At 58.3% G+C, this 20383-nt stretch overlaps 1 protein-coding gene across 8 annotated transcripts in view; it reads right to left on the minus strand.

Annotated features, from left to right (window-relative positions):
• Positions 1–20383, minus strand: part of LOC135180580 (ankyrin repeat and fibronectin type-III domain-containing protein 1-like) — a 250354-nt gene that overhangs the window by 12924 nt on the left and 217047 nt on the right. For all 8 annotated transcript variants that reach the window (XM_064153127.1, XM_064153126.1, XM_064153129.1 and 5 more), the window contains 8 exons: positions 8611–8812; positions 7647–7854; positions 7043–7237; positions 6106–6219; positions 5295–5392; positions 3835–3925; positions 1186–1293; positions 853–952 (listed from right to left, as the gene is read on the minus strand). In XM_064153127.1, the coding sequence (XP_064009197.1) occupies positions 853–952; positions 1186–1293; positions 3835–3925; positions 5295–5392; positions 6106–6219; positions 7043–7237; positions 7647–7854; positions 8611–8812 (1116 nt within the window). The remainder of the gene's footprint in view (positions 1–852; positions 953–1185; positions 1294–3834; positions 3926–5294; positions 5393–6105; positions 6220–7042; positions 7238–7646; positions 7855–8610; positions 8813–20383) is intronic.

The following is a 20383-nucleotide window of genomic DNA, read 5'->3' on the forward strand; positions in this document are numbered from 1 at the left end:
AGCAGAACCATAGAATCTAGCTCAGGTTGCACAGGTCTTGAAAGTGTCCAGGGGAAGCTCCACAACCTCTCTGGGCAGCCTATGCCAGTGCTCTGTGAGTCTCACAGTCAAGAAGTTCTTCCTCATGTTGAGGTGGAACCTCCTGTGCCGTAGTTTCCATCCATTGCCCCTGGTCCTATCCCAGGACACAACTGAGCAGAGTTTGTCCCTTCCCTCTTGACCCCCATCCCTCAGATACTTATGAACATTGACTAAATCCCCTCTAAGTCTTCCCTTCACCCGACCAAACAACTCTCCTCAGCCTCTCGTCACAGTGCTCCAGCCCCTTCATCATCTTCGTAGCCCTCCCTTGGACAGTCTCCAGCAGATCCCTGTTCCTCCTGAACCGGGGAGCCCAGAGCTGGATGCAATATTGCAGGTGAGGCCTCAGCAGGGCAGAGGACAGCAGGAGGAGAACCTCCATCTGCTGGCCACACTGCTCTTAAGGCAAGGGAGGTGGATGGTGCCAGGCATGTGCAGGATGCCAGGGGCCAGGCTGTGGTGCCTGGGGGCCAAGTGTGTGACTAGTGGGATGGTGGGGTCTGGAGGAAGGTGGGGTGCTGGGTGATGCTTGCAGATGGTGCAGGGATCTTGCTATGGACATGACTTGGCTAAGCCAAATAGAAACACCAAGAAGAAAGGTGAGTTGTAGGCAATGGGACCCATCTCCACTGACACCACCAGCTCACTCTAGGCAAGGATCCACCCCATAGCACCTGGCTTGCTGGCATAGCTCCCAGCTGTGCCCATGATGGGCAGCCCTGTGCCCCTGCTGGCAGCCAAGCTCCCCCCATCCCCATGCCAGCCTCTCACCGCTTCAGTGTCTTGAGGAACTTGCTGCCAGGGTGGAAGAGGTGCTTGAGGCTTTTGGAGACCGAGTGTTTTCTGCTCTGGGGCTGGTTCTTGCAGGGCTCTGGGGAGCAGAGAGCAGAGGAAGCAGCTGCAGGAGACGCAGAGCTGCCCTGGTGGGATGGCAGCCTGGTGACAGAGCTCTGTGGAGGTCTCCACTGCCTGAGCTGCCTCCTTGCTGTGCCCATCCTATTCTTGGTTCCACCACAGCCCTGTGACCGTGCCACAAACCTGGGGGGACACACACACCAGGTGAACCCCCATGAGGCCAGCCTCCCCACAGTGCCCTGCACTCACCATGGCAGACGCAGTGCTGGTGGACAGTCTTCACCTGGCTCAGCAGATGGTCCAGAGCTTCAGCTTGGCCCCGTCGCCGCGGGGCACGGCCGTCGTACTCCCGCCAGTCTAGGGGAGGGACACACCAGCATCACCCCCAGCACCCCTTGACCTGTGCCAGAAAGGGCTTCTCATCCCCTTCTGCCCAGGGCACGGCACCTCCTGGCACCCCACCTGGCTGTCCCACAGGCACAGCACGACGCAGCACGGCACAGCAGCAGCTGTTGGCTGCTGGGCGCCTCTGGGCACACTGAGCTTTGGGCACATGCCCAGCGTTGTGCCACTGGGAACACTCAGGAGCACCCCAGCCCTGCACGGCACCCCACAGCCATCAGCCAGCCTGCAGCAGAGAGCAGGAACAAGGTGAACGAGGTCCTGTCTGCTGCCGCTGCACTTCCGTGGCCTTAAAATCCACAACTCCTTCCAGCGTCTTCCTCCAGGCCTCCCCTGCAGCTGCAGCCTGCTGCAGGTGAGTGCTGGGAGCTGCGGATCAGCTCGGCACACACACAGAGCTCAGCTGCTCTGCCAGCGGCAGGGCCCAGAGCAGGACAGCCTCAGCTTTAGGTTAATTGCTCCCAACACCCCCCGCGTCCTGCCCGCCGCTGTTTTCCATGGAAAGTGCAGCTCTGTTGCCTTTGGCTGGGGCTCACCACTATTTTTAGGAGCTTCCAAAACACCCAGGGAGGTGCCAGACTGTATTCTGCTGGGCCAGGGAGGTGATCTTCGCTGAAGGGAGAAATATTAATGGAGACAAAAATAACTGAAGCCCACTCGTGCCTGATTCACTTCAGCCACACTGTGTGTGCTGCCTGGATCTCGGCCATGGGGAACACGACCCAGGATGGCAAACAGGATACAAAGTGGGTGCAAACACCACTGGCACCAGCTGCCAGCACAGGGTAAAGTCAGGGCAATGCAGTGCATGCACAGGCTCACTATAGGCGCTCGTATACTTCGAGCCTGGCAGCCCAGAGCCAGCTGTGTGCTGGCTGCAGCCAGAGCAGGGAGAGCAGCAGCACAGGGAGGGGATTCTGCCCCTCTGCTCTGCTCAGACCTCACCTGCAGCACTGCCTCCAGCTCTGGGACCCCCAGCACAAGCAGGACCTGGAGCTGCTGGAGAGGTGCCAGAGGAGACTATGAAGATGATCAGAGGGTGGAGAACCTTCCCTGTGGGGACAGGCTGGGAGAGCTGGGACTGTGCAGCCTAGAGAGGACTCCAGGGAGACCTTAGAGCAGATTTCCAGTGCCTGCAGGAGAGCTGGGAAGGGACTTCAGACGTTGGCTGAGAGTGCCAAGACAAGGTGGGAGAGGGGAGACTGCGAGTGGAGATGAGGGAGAAATTGTTTGCAATGAGGGTGGGCAGAGACTGGTGCAGGTTGCCCAGGGAGGTTGTGAATTTCTCCTCCCTGGATGTTGTTGAAGGCCAGGCTGGATGAGGCCTTGAGCAACCTGCTCATGTGGCAGAGGGTTTGGAACTGGATGACCCCTAAGGTGCTTTCCAAGCCAGCCTTTTCCATGACTCTAGAATAGCTCTATCTTTTCACCATTACACACTGCTGCTGTGGTGTTTGTGCACATGCAAGCAGAGCTCCACACGGTGCCTGCTCCTGGGCACCTCAGGGTGTTCACTGGTCACACGCAGCACCGTGCCTGCTCCCTCACTGCCAGCCACAATGCTGGCACTGACCGTGTACCCACCACCTTCCTGCCTCGTCAGGGTGGGCTTAGCCTCCCCACCTGCACATGGGGCTGCTTCTCACACATCTGACAGTACTGATCCCATGGGATCAGCATGTAGTGGAGACCCATCTTGGGAGCAGCAGCAAGGGGCAGAGGCCACCTCAGAGCCTGGTCAGCTCTCAAGTTCACGCTGTGGGACTGTTCCTTCCAGAACAGTCATGAAATCACAGAATGGGTTGGAAGAGACCTTTAAGATGACCTAGCACTGCCAGGTCACCGCTAAACCATGTCCCTCAGCACCACATCTACACAGCTTTGAAGCCACTTCAGGCATGGGGACTCCACCTCTCCCCAGTCTGATCCTCCTGGTATGTCTCCCTCAACATCTTGGGGTGCTTCGTGCACTCCTGGGTGGCTCCCCAGGGAGCTCAGTGCCAGGGAATGCAGGTCACTGGGGCTGTGCTGAGTGGGTGAAAGCACAGAGTGTCACAGGGAGAGTTCCAGAGCCATTAGCATCCAGGACCGGGATGGCTCCAGGCACTGGTGGGACATCCCACCATTGTCACCCATCAGCACAGTTTTGCACAAGCTTGGCCACTCTGACAAAGCAAAACATCCTCTCTCTAGCTTCCATCTTAGGATGAGCTGATGCAGGTGGTCCAGAATGGCTCAGCCTTTACCAGGCAGCCAGGAGAAGTTCAGGTCACAAAAGGAAGATTGGCCAAAGCTCCTGCTGGCTGGAGGCACCATCCCAGGCTTAGCCTCCTTGCCTGCTTCAAGACCCCAAGTGTTGAATCTGCTTCTGGGTCCAACAGACCCCATCCCAGCAGCAAGAGGGACTCCTGGATTGCACAGGGAACTGCCACTTCCTCCTAACCATCCATCCCACAGCTGCTGCCAGTTCCCATGGCCATGCCCAGTGGTACTTACTGGAAGGGATGGCGAAAGGGGGCACGGAGGCTTGCGGGGGGCCCCAGCCCTTCATGTTGTAGGCAGACACCCGGACGTAGTAAGCTGTGCCCTGCAAGGAGGGAACCACACTCAGCACACACTGGCACCTGGCACCTCTCCTGGCTCAGTGTGAAAGAGAAGGAGCATCTCCCCTAGCCCAGCACACCCACTATACCACCAGGAGCACCAAACTGGGAGCCTGCAGCCTGGGTCACCTGCTTTGACCTCCCCCACAGTACAAAGCTCTTGTTATCAGACACTACAGAATCCCCACGTGTGCGGTGGGTCTGGAGGGAGGCAGGGGAAGGAGGGCCATAGTAAGAGCCCATTGCTGGGAGATGCTCCAGCCTTAGAGACATGGGGATTCTGCAGCCTGCAGAGGTGCTGCTTTCCCACCGGGATGTGTGCGGATCCAGCCCCTGGAGACTTGGAGCTGGCTAAACACTGTGGAGAGCTGGTGGCACAGTGACAGTGATTGAAGGCCCCCAGTCAAGCTGCCAGATGTTGCAAGGCCTCCAGGCTCTCATGAAGGCAGAGGGGAGCCTGCAAAACAGCTCTCAGAGCATGATGGATGGGGTCGGGCCAGCTCCTTGCAGTAGTACCGCTGCGGGCGCCGCTCCAGCCCCATCCCGCCGTGTGCCAGGGCAGCCCCATCCCGCCGTGTGCCCCTGCAGCTCTCCTGCCCTGAGAGCGGCTGCAGTGCTCTGCCACCGCTGCCCTGGCCCAGCCCCTCTGCCTGCACCAGCGGCTCTGCCTGCTCCCGGAGCCAGCGGTCCCTGCCTGCCTGTCCTGGAGCTCTGGTGCCGGTGACTGCTGACCAGGAGGAGCAGCATGAGGGCAATCCCTCACGTTCCCATTCCAAGCTCTACATCCCCCTGGTCCCCACCCTGCTCCGTCTTTCTCCACGGGGCCGGTGCCTGCAGCTAGACGGCAGCCCATGGGGGGAGGACAGCTGTCAGGCAGGGTGGCTCCCGTGGTTCTCCGGGAGATTAAACTGCATGGAGCCCCAGCCCATGGCCCCACCGAGCTCCTGGAGATGGAGATGGGGCTAGTCCCCCTCCTCCAGCGAGCAAAAGCTGGGTCAGTGCAGGTGGCAGAGGAACCAGCTGCTGATTTATTGCCCGGGAGGAGCACTTGGTGAAAGGACGAGGAGAGGTGGGGGCAGAGGATACATCAGACACTGAACAAGTCCCTTCTGCCTTTCACTGGTGAGCCCCCACGCACCCAGTGCAGAGGCTTCCTGCTGCAAGGAGCCTCTCAGGACACCCATGGGCTGTAGGGAACACCATATGCACCTTGGCACAATCCTGTCCTGATGGAGATGATGCCTCATCCCCTCCCTACAGTACCCCATGGGGAATGCTGTGCCCAGAGGCTTCTCCCAGTCCTGGGCTCTCCCCTGGCAGGCCGGACCCCCGTGGGGCAGCCCAAAAGCTCACCGATGTCAGCCCCTGGATGGTGTAGTGCAGGTTCTTCAGCTTGTCGACCACAGCCTCCCCCAGCACAGGTGAGAAGGTGGATGAGCAACTCCACTCCACTGGAAGGAGAGACCCCAGGGTGTCAGGTAGCCCCTGAGCAGGGACAGGGCACCAGTGCTGGCTGATGCATGTTTGGGCCAGCAGCTGCAGAGGGATGAGGGCAGCACCAGAGCTGGGGGGAGTGGCGTGAAGGCAGGGGAGAGAGATGCAATGGCAGGGACAATACAGGGAGCTATGGTCCTCCTCACCAAGCCATGCCAGGCAGGGTCAGCACCCTTAAGCAATGGGTCAGGAGATGGGGATGGAGGAATGGATGCATTCATGTGTGACTTGTCCTAGGTGATCCTGCTCTGGCAGGGGAGGTTGGACTCGATGATCTTCAGGGGTCCCTTCCAACCCCTACTATTCTGTGATTGATTCTATGAAACTGCCTCAGAAGGCAAAAATGTCTGGTTTAAGAGGGTGAGAGGCACAGGAGCTTCAGGATGGCAAAGTCTCACCAGTGTGCAGGATAAGGCACTGGGGAAAGAAGCTGCCTGAGTTTTGCCACGGTGCAGGACACTGCTGTGGTGCAGATGTCACAGTCTGCAGCCCTGGTTACCCCACATTTAGGTGCAAAGGCAGCTCAAAGAGGGCTCAGCAGCACTACCCACACCCCTGGCAAAGCATGGGTATGGCTGAGCATGGGCTGAGCGTGTCCACCCTCAGCACAGCCAAATTGCTTGCCACAGCCACATGTCCTCTGCACTGCTATGGGGACCTTGGTCCTTACCTTTGTACTTGGTGACAACAGCAGAGTTGACGCTCAGGGGCTCCCAGAAGGTCACCTGCACCGAGGAGCTGCTGGCCACAGAGAGGTGGACGTTGGTAGGGGCATCTGGCACTCCTGGAGACAGAGAGCAGGGACCACTACAGCAAGAATGGTCACTCCATGCCCCTCCTGGTGAAGCTGGTGAAGGGCCTTAATACATGTCTTATGAGGAGCAGCTGAGGGAACTGGGGCTGTTTAGGCTTCAGGAGAGGAACTCAAAACTCCCTCAAAGGAGGTAGGAGCCAGGTGGGGGTTGGTTTCTGCTCACATGCAACAACCTAAACCTCACACGTGCCAAGTGAGGTTTAGGTTGGATATTAGGAACTGTTTCTTTCCAGCAGCGGTTCTCAGGCACTGGATGAGGCTGCCCAGGGAGGTGGTGCAGTCCTCATCCCTGAAGGTGTTTAAAAGCTGCGTGGATGTGGTGCTGAGGGTCGTGGTTCAGGGGCAGTGGCTCAGCAGCAGTGGTGGGGCTGTGAGCCCTGGGTGAGCATTTGGGCTTGGTAATCTCAGAGGTCTCTTCCAAACTCAGCAGCTCTATGGTCCTGGGCCCCTCCCATCATGCTCAAGGGAGTGGACTTAGATCGGACATGAGGAACAAGATCTTTACTATGAGGCTGCTGAAACACTGCAGCAGGCTGTCCAGGGAGGTGGTTGAGGCCCCATGCCTGCAGATATTCAAGGTGAGGCTCAACAGGGCTCTGCCAACCTGACCTAGTGGAGGATGTCCCTGCTGAGTGCAGAGGGGCTTGGAGGTCGCTTCCCACCCGGGCCGTTCTATGATTCCCGGAGCGCTGCCCGCAGGGGGCAGGGACCGGCCGCGGCCCCGTGCCTGTACCGCACAGCCTCCTGCGCGGGGACTGCCCCGATCCCCCCCGGGCCTGCTGCGGGCACTCACGGGCGTGCTCAAAGCCTGCCTTCATGCGCTTGTAGAGCCGATAGCGCCACTCCCAGGCCTTCAGCTGCTTCTCCTTGTCGGAGCAGTCGGCGCCGGGCGCCTCGTTCACCACCTGCGCCGTCAGCTCGTTGACGCGCAGCTCCGCTTCCCGCACCAGCGTCGAGACGTGCAGCGAGCGGCTCTCCAGGCTCACGACTGCCGAGCCCGCCGCGGGGACGGCCGGCAGGGACGGAAGGGAGCTGGTGAGAGCGAGTCCAGCCTCTCACAAGCACCGAGTTCTCTCCCTAAAACCCCGCCCTTCCCTCCGTGCCCTGCTCCCAGGCATGCTCCTGCTCTCAAGGCATGGCTGCTCCGCGACAGCCTGCAGCCGCTTCCTAGAGCCCAGGGACCACCTCTCCACCCAGACCCTGCTGCCTACAGCGCTCTGTTCCCCCACGTTCCATCACCTGGGTCTCCACACCAACTCACAGTGTGGGCTCTCCTTTGCTCCTGCCTGCAGCACAGCCCTGGCAGCTTCCCAGAGGCCAATGGCCACCTCCCCACCCAGACTCTTCAGTGCTCTGTTCCACCAGGTTCCATCACCTGGGTCTCCACACCAACTCACAGTGTGGGCTCTCCTTTGCTCCTGCCTGCAGCAGAGCCCTGGCGATGGGAGCGTTGTTGGTCATGATGGCGATGTCCAGGGGCAGTAGCCCCTCGCTGTTGGGAGTGTTGAGGTCCAGCTCCTCCGGGCTGTACTGCTTCAGCAGCTCCTGGACCCTGTCTAGGTCCTGCAGCTCCACAGCCTCGAAAAGGGCAGCATTGCTCTGGAACTAGGTGCAAGTAGAAACACAGATTGGCTGAGCATGGAGTACCCTATCCCATCCCACCGAACACCCCAGCCCCACCCCAGCACCCTATCCCATCCCACCGAACACCCCGGCCCCACCCCAGCACCCTATCCCATCCCACCAAACACTCCAGCCCCACCCCAGCACCCTATCCCATCCCACCGAACACTCCAGCCCCACCCCAGCACCCTATCCCATCCCACCGAACACTCCAGCCCCACCCCAGCACCCTATCCCATCCCACCGAACACTCCAGCCCCACCCCAGCACCCTATCCCATCCCACCGAACACTCCAGCCCCACCCCAGCACCCTATCCCATCCCACCGAACACTCCAGCCCCACCCCAGCACCCTATCCCATCCCACCAAACACTCCAGCCCCACCCCAGCACCCTATCCCATCCCACCGAACACTCCAGCCCCACCCCAGCACCCTATCCCATCCCACCGAACACCCCGGCCCCACCCCAGCACCCTATCCCATCCTACCAAACACCCCAGCCCCACCCCAGCACCCCACAAACCCAAGCGATGCAGCCCCATGTGCTGCAGAGCACCAGCTCCTTGCAGACACAACCAGAGGATGCCGAGGAAACCCCTCAGAGCAGCTCCAGCTGAGCTTGCTTCAGGCTGGCTTCCCATTCCCGGAGCTGCGCCCAGCTGACAGCATGACCCCCGGGAGGAGCCCCGGTCCCCACTGCCAGCAGCAGGGCGGGATGGAGCCAGCAGGCACTGACCAGGTAGGACTTGCGGAGCTTGTCCTTGTCGCCGCGCCCGGCCAGGCTGCCCTCGTCGAAGGAGGTGTAGTTGACGCGGAACTTCCCGGACAGGTTGCGGTAGAGCCTCTTGGCTGCGTTGGGTGAGGAAGGGCCTGGAGGCTTCCTGGCCTGCGCCAGCTGCAGGTCCCGCATCTGCTGCGTCATCTTAGGGGACGATGACCTGGGAAAAGACAAGGAGGTGTGGGGAAGCCAGGAGTGGAGGATGTGCTGTAAAGGGAGAAGGGCAAAGAGGCTCATAGAATAACTTGGGTTGGAGAAGGCCTCCAAGAGCATCCAGGCCAGTCAGCAGCCCAGCACCACTATGGCCCCAAGTGCCATGGCCCCAAGTGCCATGGCCAAACCCTTCTTCAACACCTCCAAGAATGGGGACTCCACCACCTCCCTGGGTGACCTGTGCCAGTCCCTGACCACTCTTGCAGCAAAGACATTTTTCCTCCTCTCCAACCTACCCCTCCCCTGCCACAATTTCAGGCCATTGCCTCTCCTTCTATCACCTGAGACTAGGGAGCAGAGCCGACTGGCTGCAGCCTCCTCTCAGGGAGCTGTAGAGAGCAATGAGCTCTGCCCTCAGCCTCCTCTTCTCCAGACTAAGCAACCCCAGCTCCCTCAGCTGCTCCTCTCCAGACCCTTCCCCACCTTTGTTGCCCTTCTCTAGACACACTCCAGCCCCTCAATGTGCTCCTTGGAGTGAAGCACCCAAACCCAACCTCAGTATTCGAGGTGCAGCATCACCAGTGCCCAGTACAGGGACACCATCACTTTCTTACTCCTGCTGACCACCCTATTGGTGATCCAGGCCAGGGTCACTTAGGAAAGAGAAATAACCATCTTGAGAGACCCTCCAGTAAAACTTTGCCCTCCCTCTTGTGTTTAAGATCTCCCTGCTGCCCAAGTTCTTCTCTTTCCAACTCCAGCTTCCTCTTGGAACTGAAGACAACTCTTTTAAGCAGGCTTGTTAACAAGATCACTAATATTGCTGTGGTTGTCCTTCATCCAAGGAGGCAGCAATGCTCCCCCACATCAGGAAAGGAAGGAAGACCCCAAAAGTATCTCTCTGAAAGCTGCTGTAGACCCTGCTCTAAGAGATCTCTGTTCGATCCATGCCTTCAGACTCAAGATTCAAGCGAGGGAGGGTGCTTTGGAGCAGAAGCCCTTTTCTCTGCCAGTTAAAATATGTGGCAAATGCCCCAGCCCAGGCAGACAGCACAGCTTGGAGGATGATCTCTCAGAGATGGTAGAAACAGAGGCGACACAGAGAACTTGCTCATTATTTTTTCCCCTTTTCTGATTTGCTTTTAATGGGAGGCAAAGAGACAGAAATAATTCCGAGACGAGGAGCGAACATCGATCTCCATCAGCCTGGCTGCCCCAGGGATAAAAGGGTTTCCTGCCCTGTGGTTATGACTCATCTGGACCTGGGGAAATCAGCTTGATTTATCTGGAGCTAAACCTCGTGGTGGAGCAACTGATAGCTCAAAATAACACCCACAGATGTCATGCCCTTAAGGCAGGACCAGCCAACACCAGCTCACCACCATGGCAAAGCCCCATCCTGCAGGGAGGTCCTATCTCCCCTGCCTCCCCGGCCCCAGCGCCGCTGAGCTCAGTGTACCTCAGCCACAATCGCTTCTTGTTCCTGATTGTTTACCTCCCTCCCTGCAAACACTGCAGCGGGGCAGGGGAGCTTTGCCTTGACCCCAGCAGTTCAGCCTCCTGGCCGCGCATGTGTTTGTGACCGTCGGGGAGGTGGTGCGGACATCACGTCTGCAGTGCCATAAATCCACACCGCGGCAAACTCCGGCTCCCTCTCCATGGAAAAGCTGAGGTTCTGCGAAAGGATGTGTCAGGGCTGGCCAGCCCCAGCTCGTGGAAGCAGTGCAAGGAAGATTTGTTTCTAAAAGCAGACGAGGATGGATGTGCACAAGACAGCTCCATCCTCCCCCTCCTGCCGCGGACAGAAGCGGGGCCGTGGGGCCGTTCATCACGCCGGGGCTCCTCCGCATTCTGGGCTTCAGTGTTCCCAGCGCTGCGGATCTTGGCCCAGAGAACAGCGTTAAGAGTTGTTGTCATTAGAGGGTTTTAAGTGCATTTTCCTTAAGGGTGTGGCCTCTCCAAGCCTCCAGCAGAGAACCAGTCCATGGCAGACAGGGCTGCCCAGTCCCACCAGCTGAGCAGCAAGGAGCCCTGCCCACCCTGAGCCCAGCGGGACCCAGCAGTCCTTCCCCAGGCACAGAACCCCAGGAGGGTGGGGTTGGAAGGGATCTCTAAGGATCACCCAGCCCAAGCCCCTGCTGAAGCAGGGCACCCACAGCAGCTTGCCCAGCAGCACAGTGCCCAGCTGCCCTTGGAAGCTCTCCACACAAGGACACTCCACAGCCTCTCTGGGCAGACTGCTCCAGGCTTCCAGCACCCTCACAACAAACAACTTTCTCCTCCTGCTCAGATGCAACCTCCTGGCTGCCACGTTGTGCCCACTGCCTCTTGGCCTGGCCCTGGGCACCACTGACAAGAGTCTGGCCACAGCCTCTTGCCTCCCATAGCTGCTTTAGCTCTTGCTGAGCATGGCTCAGATGCCCTCTGGGGCTGCTCTTCTGCAGGCTCTCAGCCCCAGGGGTCTCAGCCTTTGCTCCTCACAGAGTTACTCCAGGCCCTTCAGCAGCTTTGCAAGCCTCCAGTGGACTCTCTCGAGGAGTTTTTCACCCTTCTTCAACTGGGGAGCACAGAACTGGAGCCAATACTCCAGACACAGCCTCATCAGGGCAGGGTGCCCACAGGGATGGCCTGTACTCAATGCCTGCTGCACCAGATCTGCAAGTGCCTCCTCCCCTAAGCAGAGACAGGCTGGAGGTATACGGGCAGGCTGAGCACCCTGTCCAGATCTGGTTATAGAATCAGAGAATCACAGACCTGTCTGGGTTGGAGAAGCCCTCTGAGCTTATCCAGTCCAACCAGCAAACCAGCACCACCATGGCCATCAAAGCATGTCCCCAGGGGCCATGGCCACACCTTTCTAGACCACCTCCAAGGATGGGGACTCCATCACCTCCCTGGGCAGCTTGTGCCAGTCCCTGACCACTCTTGCAGCAAAGAACCTTTTTCTCCTCTCCAGACTAACCCTCCCCTGGCACAGTTTCAGGCCATTTCCTTTCCTATCACCTGGTCCTAGGGAGGTTGCTGGGGATCACAGCAATCATCCCACACAACCTTCCACCAGTGTCAGCCTGTTCTGTGGCAAGCCTCATTTGCCAGCAAAGCTGTTGGTGATGGCAGTGACCTTCCTCCAGCCATACCCTATGACTGGCTGGTCCCTGCTGTCCCCTGTACCAGCCCTGGAAGGGATGAGTTTCACAGGCACCATGCTCCTGGGGGCAGCTTTGGCAGCTGGCACCTCATAAAGCTGCTCCCCTCTGCCTGCAGCCTCATGCAGCAGAGATAGAAATCACAGGGCTCCATGTACAAGAAAAAGGGAGGGTGAAAACTGTTGAGGCTTTGAAAGGGTGAGGCTTAGGGTGGGGGAACAGGATAATCACAGAATGGTTTGGGTTGGAAAGGACCTTAAAGTTCATTCAATTCCATGCCCCCTGCCATGGGCAGGGACACCTCCCACCAGCCCTGATTGCTCAAGGCCTCATCCAGCCTGGCCTTCAACACCTCCAGGCAGGAGGCATCCACAATGTCTCTGGGCAGCCTGTGCCAGCGTCTTCCCACCCTCACTGCAAACAATTTCTTCCTCATCTCTAGTCTCAATCTCTCCTCTCCCAGCTCAATGCAGAAGGCCTGAGTCCTTCGGAGCTCGTTGTAGCATTGTGGATGTCAGTGGTACCTCAGCACCAGGGGTGCTTTCCTGAATGACAGTTCAGTCACAGGGTTATCCACAAAATAAACAACTGATGGACAGGAGACGCCTGAGAACAAGAGACCAGTGAAAGCCACTCCAGCCTAGCCAACTGCACCCCAAACAGGCAGCTTCCATCAGGAGATCACCTCCAAAGAAGAGCTGTTTCCAGCACCGTCTGAGCCCAGGGGGGTCCTTCCTCTCCTGAGCACACTCAGCCATGCTCACCCTTGGCACACACAGCAAACCATGGCCAGCCACAAGCACTCTTGCACCAACTACTCTCTGGCAAGACCTTTCCAGCCCCTAACACACAGAGGAGCTCCTCCAGCTCATGGGGACAGGGACCAGGAGTGCAGCACCCAGCACAAAGAGGAGCTAGTGCTGCACCCACATTTCCTACGCTTCCTGCTGGAGTAGAGGCAACGTTTCAGGACTGGGGCAATAGAGACAGGATCCAAAATGGAGCACAAGCAGGGGAGCACACCAAAGGAGAGGATTTCATAACCCACCAAAAGGCAGCTCAAGGCTAGGATGAAATCACAGAATCATGGAATGGTCTGGGTTGGAAGGGACCTCCAAAGCTCATCCAGTCCCTCTGCCCTCAACAGGGACATCCTCCACTAGATCACATTGCCAGAGCCCCGTTGAGCCTCACTTTGAGTATCTCCAGGGATAGGGCCTCAACCACCTCCCTGGGCAACCTGCTTCAGTGTTCCACCTCCCTCATGGCTTGTTCCTCCCATCCAATCTAAATGGAGCATGATGGGAGGCCCAGGACCATAGAGCTGCTGAGGTTGGAAGAGACCTCTGAGATCACCAAGCCCTACTGCTCACCCAGAGCTCAGGGCATTGCCCTGTGAGGCAACAGGACACGTCTTGAGGCAGCTGCACATCCTGAGGTGTGCAGTGCTCAGAGGTGTTTCAGCCCTGTGTGGAGATGCAGGCATGCAAAGGGAGATGCAGCTAAGCTCTCCTGCTCCGCAGAAATATCTGCCTGCCTGCAGAATGCATTTGCTTATGGGAACCTGGGACAGGGGAAAGGCACCAAAGGAGATCCAGGGCTTGTTTTGTGTGCTTCCTACAGATTTTCTTTTCCCCCACTTGGCAGAGCCACTGGGCTTTGTTTGGAGTGGAGCTGAAGCGAGCAGCCCTGTTCTGTTTAGCAATAACAGCTCGCTCGTATAGATCCTGCTGCTGCCAGGACATTTTTGTTGGAGCTCCAGGAGCCTGATGCTGTTAGCCCAGTGCTCAGAGCAGCTCCTCGTGGTGCCAGGCCAGGAGATGCTGCACACAAGTTGGTGCAGGACTTCCGAAGTGCCAGGCAGCAGCTATCTCTGCTGTCTCCATACCAGGCACATCGTGGTACATGTAGGTGCCACACGAGGAGCTCATACACCTGAGGCAGCAGAGAATGGATCCATGGCCACACAGCACATTATGGGCACATAGACACATCATGGGTGCACAGTCACATCATGGGCACACAGACACATCATGGGCACACAGCACATGATAGACACACTGCACACCACGGGCACACTGCACATCACGGGCATATAGCACATCATGAGCACACAGACACATCACAGGCACACAGCCACATTGTGAGCACACAGCACATCATGGGCACACAGACACATCATGGCCATGGCACTGGATTTGGACTTCCAGCAGCTCAGCACCCAAAGAAGCTGGAGAAGATAGGCACAACCTAGGTGATACCTGCAGCATCCCACTAGCGCTCAGCATCTTGCACCTCTGCATGGGAAGAGGTGGAGGATACCCCCACAGAGGGAGGATGTTGGCAGCAGCATGGCTCACTGTTACCTGGATCAGGAGGACTTTGCATCCGTTGAGGAATGCTTCTGCTGGGAGTTCAGGAGCTGCAGATTGGTGAGGACCCCTTGGACCAGCCCTTAGCCTACTGCTGGAGGGGCCATGGCTGCAGGGAAGCAAGGGGCTGGAGACTGAACAGGATCATAGAATCATAGAATGGTTTAGGTTGGAAGGGATCTCAAAGATCATCCAGTTCCAACCTCTCACCATTGGCAGGGACACATCACACTAGAACAGGTTACTCAAGGTCTCATCCAACCTGGCCTGAACACCTCCAGGGAGGGAGCAGCCACAGTCTCCCTGGGCAACCTGTGCCAGTATCTCACCACCCTCACTGTAAAGAACTTCTTCCTAACATCCAGTTTAAATCTCCCCTCTGCAAGTTTAAACCCATTACTCCTCATCTTGTCATCACAAGACAGGATGTCCCTCCCCAGCCTTCCCGTAGCCCCCTTCAGATACTGGAAAGCCACTCCAAGGTCTCTTCGAAGCCTTCTCTTCTCCAGGCTGAAGAGTCCCAACTCTTGTAGCCTGTCCTTGTAGGAGAGGTACTCCAGCCCTCTGAGCATCGTCGTGGCCTCCTCTGGACTCATTCCAGCAGCATGTCCCACCCCAGGGGGCTGCTCAGTCAGTGGTGTCCTCCCAAGGTAGGCTGTGTCCCTGGTGCAGCACAGCGGGGAAGAGCCTGCCCTGCAGCTCTCTCCTCCACCTCACCTCCCTCCTAAATCACAGGCTCTGAATTCAGGAGGGAAGGAGACTTCAAGGCTCCAGCAGAGCTTTGGAGCCAACCAAGTAGATCACTTGCTGACAGTCCATGGAGGCCTCCCACAAACTCCCCTTTGCTGCAGGCCCAGAAGTGCTGCTGGGGGGAGGCAAAGGGAGCAGAGACACTGGAACAGTTCTGCTGCTACACAAGCAAGTTGCTGCTCCTTCTCTATTTTTTTTTCTAATTAAGCATCCTGATCACTGCTCTCAGAGCAGCTCTGAAGGAGCCTCTGGCTCAACCCCTATTCAAATATGACCAAAATCAAGCTTTCTGTTCCTCAGTCCCCACTGACACTCTGCCATCAGGGTTGGGGCTGCTGTCCTGTACATCCTGCAGTCACAAAGTGGCACCGTCCTGGCCCTGCTCACACACACAGGTCCCTCCTGGGCAGCTCCTGGATTGCCATGGCCACCAGGACACTTCTTCTTGTGGCCTGTGCTAAGGGATGGTGCACAAAGGCTGGCTCTCTAGCCAAGGCAGACAATGCTAACAGTGCCATCAGTCTGTGAGCACCAGCCTCGAGCTGCTCTGAAGTGGGAACCAGCTGGCACAGCCTGGCATCATGCACCCCAAGACATCCTTTGAATGAAGGGAAATAAAACATCTCAGAGGCTCATAATGGGCTCCATGCATGGACCTGGGTCAGGATGGTGATACTGGAGGGAAGATACAATGCCTAGGTCAGGCTCTTGGCTGTGCACCCCAGCCCAGCGCTGCTGGCTTCACCTCTTCCACAAGGATTTACCCCAGGAGAGCTCCTGGCCTGCCCTGCCAAGAGATCATGTCAAGAAAGTGCCCATTTTGGCTTGTATGCCACCAAATGTCTGTTGGGGATCAGGTGAAGACTGGATGTGAGGAACCAGTTCTTTACCAGGAGGCTGCTGGAACACTGCAGCAGGTTGCCCAGGGAGGTGGCTGAGTCCCAGTCCCTGCAGATACTCAAGGTCACAGATGTCACAGATGTCACAGAATCATTCAGGCTGGAAAAGAGCCTTGGTGAAGCTGGACAGAGCTTTGAGTGACCTGCTCTAGTGGAGGATGTCCCTGCTGAGTGCAGAGGAGGTTGGACTGGATGAGCTTTGGAGGTTCCTTCCAAGCCAGAGCACTCTGTGGCTGTGCCAAGTAGGCTTGGTGCACTGCAGACCGAGAGTGTCCCTGCCTGGAGGGGCTCAGGAGCTGCTGCTGTGGGCACAACATGCCCCTGTCACCCCTGAGACGCCTCCCAGTGCCAGAAGCCCCTGATGGCAGGCAGCAGCAGTGGGGCTGGCGGATCTGCCACGGGGGCTGCCCCAGGTGCGGGGCTGCCACCCCGCAGGCAGGGTAACCTCTGGGTGCCACACTCCCCGCAGCGCCAGCCTTTCATTGCCGCTTGCCGGCAAGTATCTGAGCGAGCAGCCCGGAGAGGCTGGGGCTGTGGGAACAGGCAGTGCCGAGCCGCTTTAATGACATTGTTTTTGTTTGCCTTTTTTTCCCTGCGTTGTGCTGCGGCTTCCCCTCCCTGACAGCCCAGCGAGGCTCACGCTAAATATGGCTGGGTTGAAAGTCCGGCCTGAAACCCGAACCGCGGCACCAGACTGGCTGGACTCAGCGCAAGCCAGGCTTACGTGGGGGACACATTCCAGCCCTGCGGTCTCTGCAGTCCCACCCCCCGGTCGCTGCCTGCTCCTGCACCCACCACCAAAGCGGCTCACGGCACCACCGCCACGCTCCGAACCACCCACACAAGCTCCTCCTCGCCCCACCAAACCCTGCTGGCAACACATCCGTGACTCCGCCGGCCCCAGCCCTGCAGACAGCCAAGGTCAGACTGGATGTGGCCCTGGGCAGCCTGCTCTAGTTGGAGGTGGCCCTGCTGAGTGCAGCAAAATGAGCTTTGAGAGTCTCTTCCAAGCCAACGCATGCTGTGAATCTGTGACCCCAAGTTGGCCCACTGCCATCATACCCATCCCTTCCACACTGGTCTCCATCCTAGCTCCATCATACACATCCCTTCCACACTGGTCCCCATCCCATCTCCCTCATACACATCCCCTTCCACACTGGTCCCCATCTCATCTCCCTCATACACATCCCCTTCCACACTGGCCCCCATCCCATCTCCCTCATACACATCCCCTTCCACACTGGCCCCCATCCCATCTCCATCCTACCCATATCCCTTCCACACTGGTCCACATCGCATCTCCCTCATACCCACCCCCCTCCTCACTGGTCTCCATCCCATTTCCACCACCCCCATCACCTCTATGCTACTGCCCATCCCAAGGTGCTGTGCCCCACACCTGCTGAGCCCACCTCTGGGCTGCCCCTCGGGGCCCAGGAGCCCTCTTCACACCGGCCCCGCACCGCTTTCATCTCCCTCTGCCCTCCTCTTTGTTATTTTAAAGGCATTCCAGAGGACGCTGTCAGGCTTGGATGTGGTTTGGTTGAGTTGTTTGTTTTCGTACTGGAGGTTTTACGACCGCCCTGGGAACGAGCCCTAATTGAGCTGCAATTGGAATTGCAGTCCGTGGGTATTTGTTTGGTTTTGGGAAGGGCTGGAGCGGCAGCGCGGCTGCGGCTGGGGAACGCATTTGGTTTTAACTGGAACCCGATGGAGACAGGACCCAGCAGGAATGCCTGCCCCGAGCTGCGCCTGCAGCTGCTGGGGAAGCCCTGCGCGGCCAGCCCCGCTGCCAGGTACCCACGGCAGCCACGGGCGGCACCGCCTGCGACCGCAGCCCCGTGGCCGCCCGACAAACCCCGCGGCTGGCAGGCAGGAGGCGGACGGCACCAGCCCTGGGTGCCAAGAGACGAGCGCCGGAGCCTGCCTCAGCTGGGGCTTGCAGCCGCCCTGCCCTAAACCCCTGCTCCCTGCGCCCTAATCCCCTGCCCCTTGCAACCCTCCGTGCCCTGCAAACCCTGTGCCCTAAGCCCCTGCCTTCTGAAACCCTCTGTGCCCTGCAAACCCTGTGCCCTAATCCCCTGCCCCTTGCAACCCTCCGTGCCCTGCAAACCCTGTGCCCTAAGCCCCTGCCTTCTGAAACCCTCCGTGCCCTGCAAACCCTGTGCCCTAAGCCCCTGCCTTCTGAAACCCTCCGTGCCCTGCAAACCCTGTGCCCTAAGCCCCTGCCTTCTGAAACCCTCCATGCCCTGCAAACCCTGTGCCCTAAGCCCCTGCCTTCTGAAACCCTCCGTGCCCTGCAAACCCTGTGCCCTAAGCCCCTGCCTTCTGAAACCCTCTGTACCCTGCAAACCCTGTGCCCTAATCCCCTGCCTTCTGAAACCCTCCATGCCCTGCAAACCCTGTGCCCTAAACCCCTGCCTTCTGAAACCCTCCATGCCCTGCAAACCCTGTGCCCTAAACCCCTGCCTTCTGAAACATTCTGTGCCCTGCAAACCCTGTGCCCTAAACCCCTGCCTTCTGAAACATTCTGTGCCCTGCAAACCCTGCGCCCTAAACCCCTGCCCGCTGCAGATCCTTACACCTTGCAAACACTTGCCCCCTGCACACCCTTTCTCCCTTCCAACCCCTGTGCTCTTCCAACTCCTGTACTCTCCAAACCTCTGCCTACTGCGTACCCATGTGCCCAGCCCTGCAAAACCTCTAAACCCTGCACACCTCTGTGCCCAGTAAAGCCCTAGCCCCTGCAAACCCCTTGCCCCTACAAACCTCTGTCCCCTTCCAACCTCTGTAGTCTGCAAGCCCCCTGCAAACCTCTGCTCTGTATCTGTGGGTCTGGCTCAAGAGTCTGTGACCTTGTGTTCGCCCAGCACCCTGGGTAAGGAGCTTGGCACCACCACCCAGGCTGCTCAGTCCAGGGGCTGGCCGAGGGCTCCTTGCTCCAGCTGGGAGTTGCCTCCAGACCCAAACTAATCGCAGGGACTGGACAGCAGAAATGGACAGGACCTAAAGGTCAGAGCTCAAACTGCCCTTCACAGGATCTACATCGGTGTCAACTTCTGCTGACCGTGCCCTGTGCCAACTGCCAGAACAAGCAGTTCAACCCTAGCACCCAAAATGTGCCCGGTGCCCCTGGCACCCACAACCAGCTGGACCCTTGCAGGTCGGCATGGGAGGGTAAAGAGATTTCCGAAGCACAGCAGGCACTGCTGAGCACCTGCTCTGCATTGCAGTGCTGCTTCCTCCCATCCTGCCAGGATCTCTCTCACAAGATCAGATGCAGGAGCAGGTCAGTGGTGCTCTGGAAGACACCTCCCGACCTGCTGGCACCATCCTGGCTAAATCAAGACTTCCGCAGATGAAAAGTGGGACTCACTGCTCCTCTGGCAGAGAGAAACCCTACCCTGGCGTGGCCTGCCAGGAACGAGCCCTGCTCTGTGCCACAGACCCGGGGGTATCAAATGCAGAAGCTGAGTCATACGATGCCTGGGCTCAAAGATCACTGAAGGCAAAGGCGGGGGGGAAATATCGCTGAGGGGTTGCTGGGCCCCAGCTTGGGCCCAGCTGGAGCAGGAGGTGGATGCTCAGTGTGGGAATGCTCAGCTTTGGCTGCCGTGCTGGGAGGTGTGGGAAGGGATGTGAGCCCACCTCATCCCAGAATGCCAGAGTGGGTCAGGTTGGGAGGGATCTTCAAGATCAGCCAAACCCCCTGCCATAGGCAGGGACACCTCTCACCAGCCCAGGTTGCTCAATGCCTCATCCAGCCTGGCCTTGAACACCTCCAAGGAGGTTGTGATCCACAACCTCCCTGGGCAACCTGTGCCAGTTTGTCCCCACCCTCACTGAAAACAATTTCTTCTTAATTCTTTCTCTCTGATCCAGACTTGTTCCTGTCTCCTCGTTTGGGTCCTGACACCCACTTCTTGGAAGGGAGAGGAGCAGGCTGCTAGCAAAGCTGCTCTGACAGCCCCAGCTTGCCTGGAGCAACCAGTTTGGGCCCCTGACTGACTGTTGAGGAGCAAATCCACCTCATGCCTCATGCCTCATGCCTCATGCCATGGGGGCTGAGACCTTAGAAACTCATCACAGCAGTGAGAGGCAACCACTTTGGACTCCAAATGGCTGATGAGGAGCAAATCCTCCTGACAGCCTCATGCCATGGGGACTGAGACCTCAGAGACTCATCGCAGCAGTGAGAGGTAACCAGTTCGGACCCCGGACTGGCCAGTGAGGAGCAAATCCTTTGCCCTCCTGCGCCACCTGGTGCCACCAAGAAGAATACACTGGTGAGGCCCGGCCCTCACCAGGAGCCACCTCACCTCCAACACCATGGCACGGGAGAAAACTGGCCCAAGAAAGGACTTGTGGAGGTCATCTGAGCTCATTCCTGCACCACCTCTGCCTGGCC

This window comes from Pogoniulus pusillus, chromosome 13, assembly GCF_015220805.1.
Source record: "Pogoniulus pusillus isolate bPogPus1 chromosome 13, bPogPus1.pri, whole genome shotgun sequence".
Lineage (NCBI taxonomy): Eukaryota > Metazoa > Chordata > Aves > Piciformes > Lybiidae > Pogoniulus > Pogoniulus pusillus.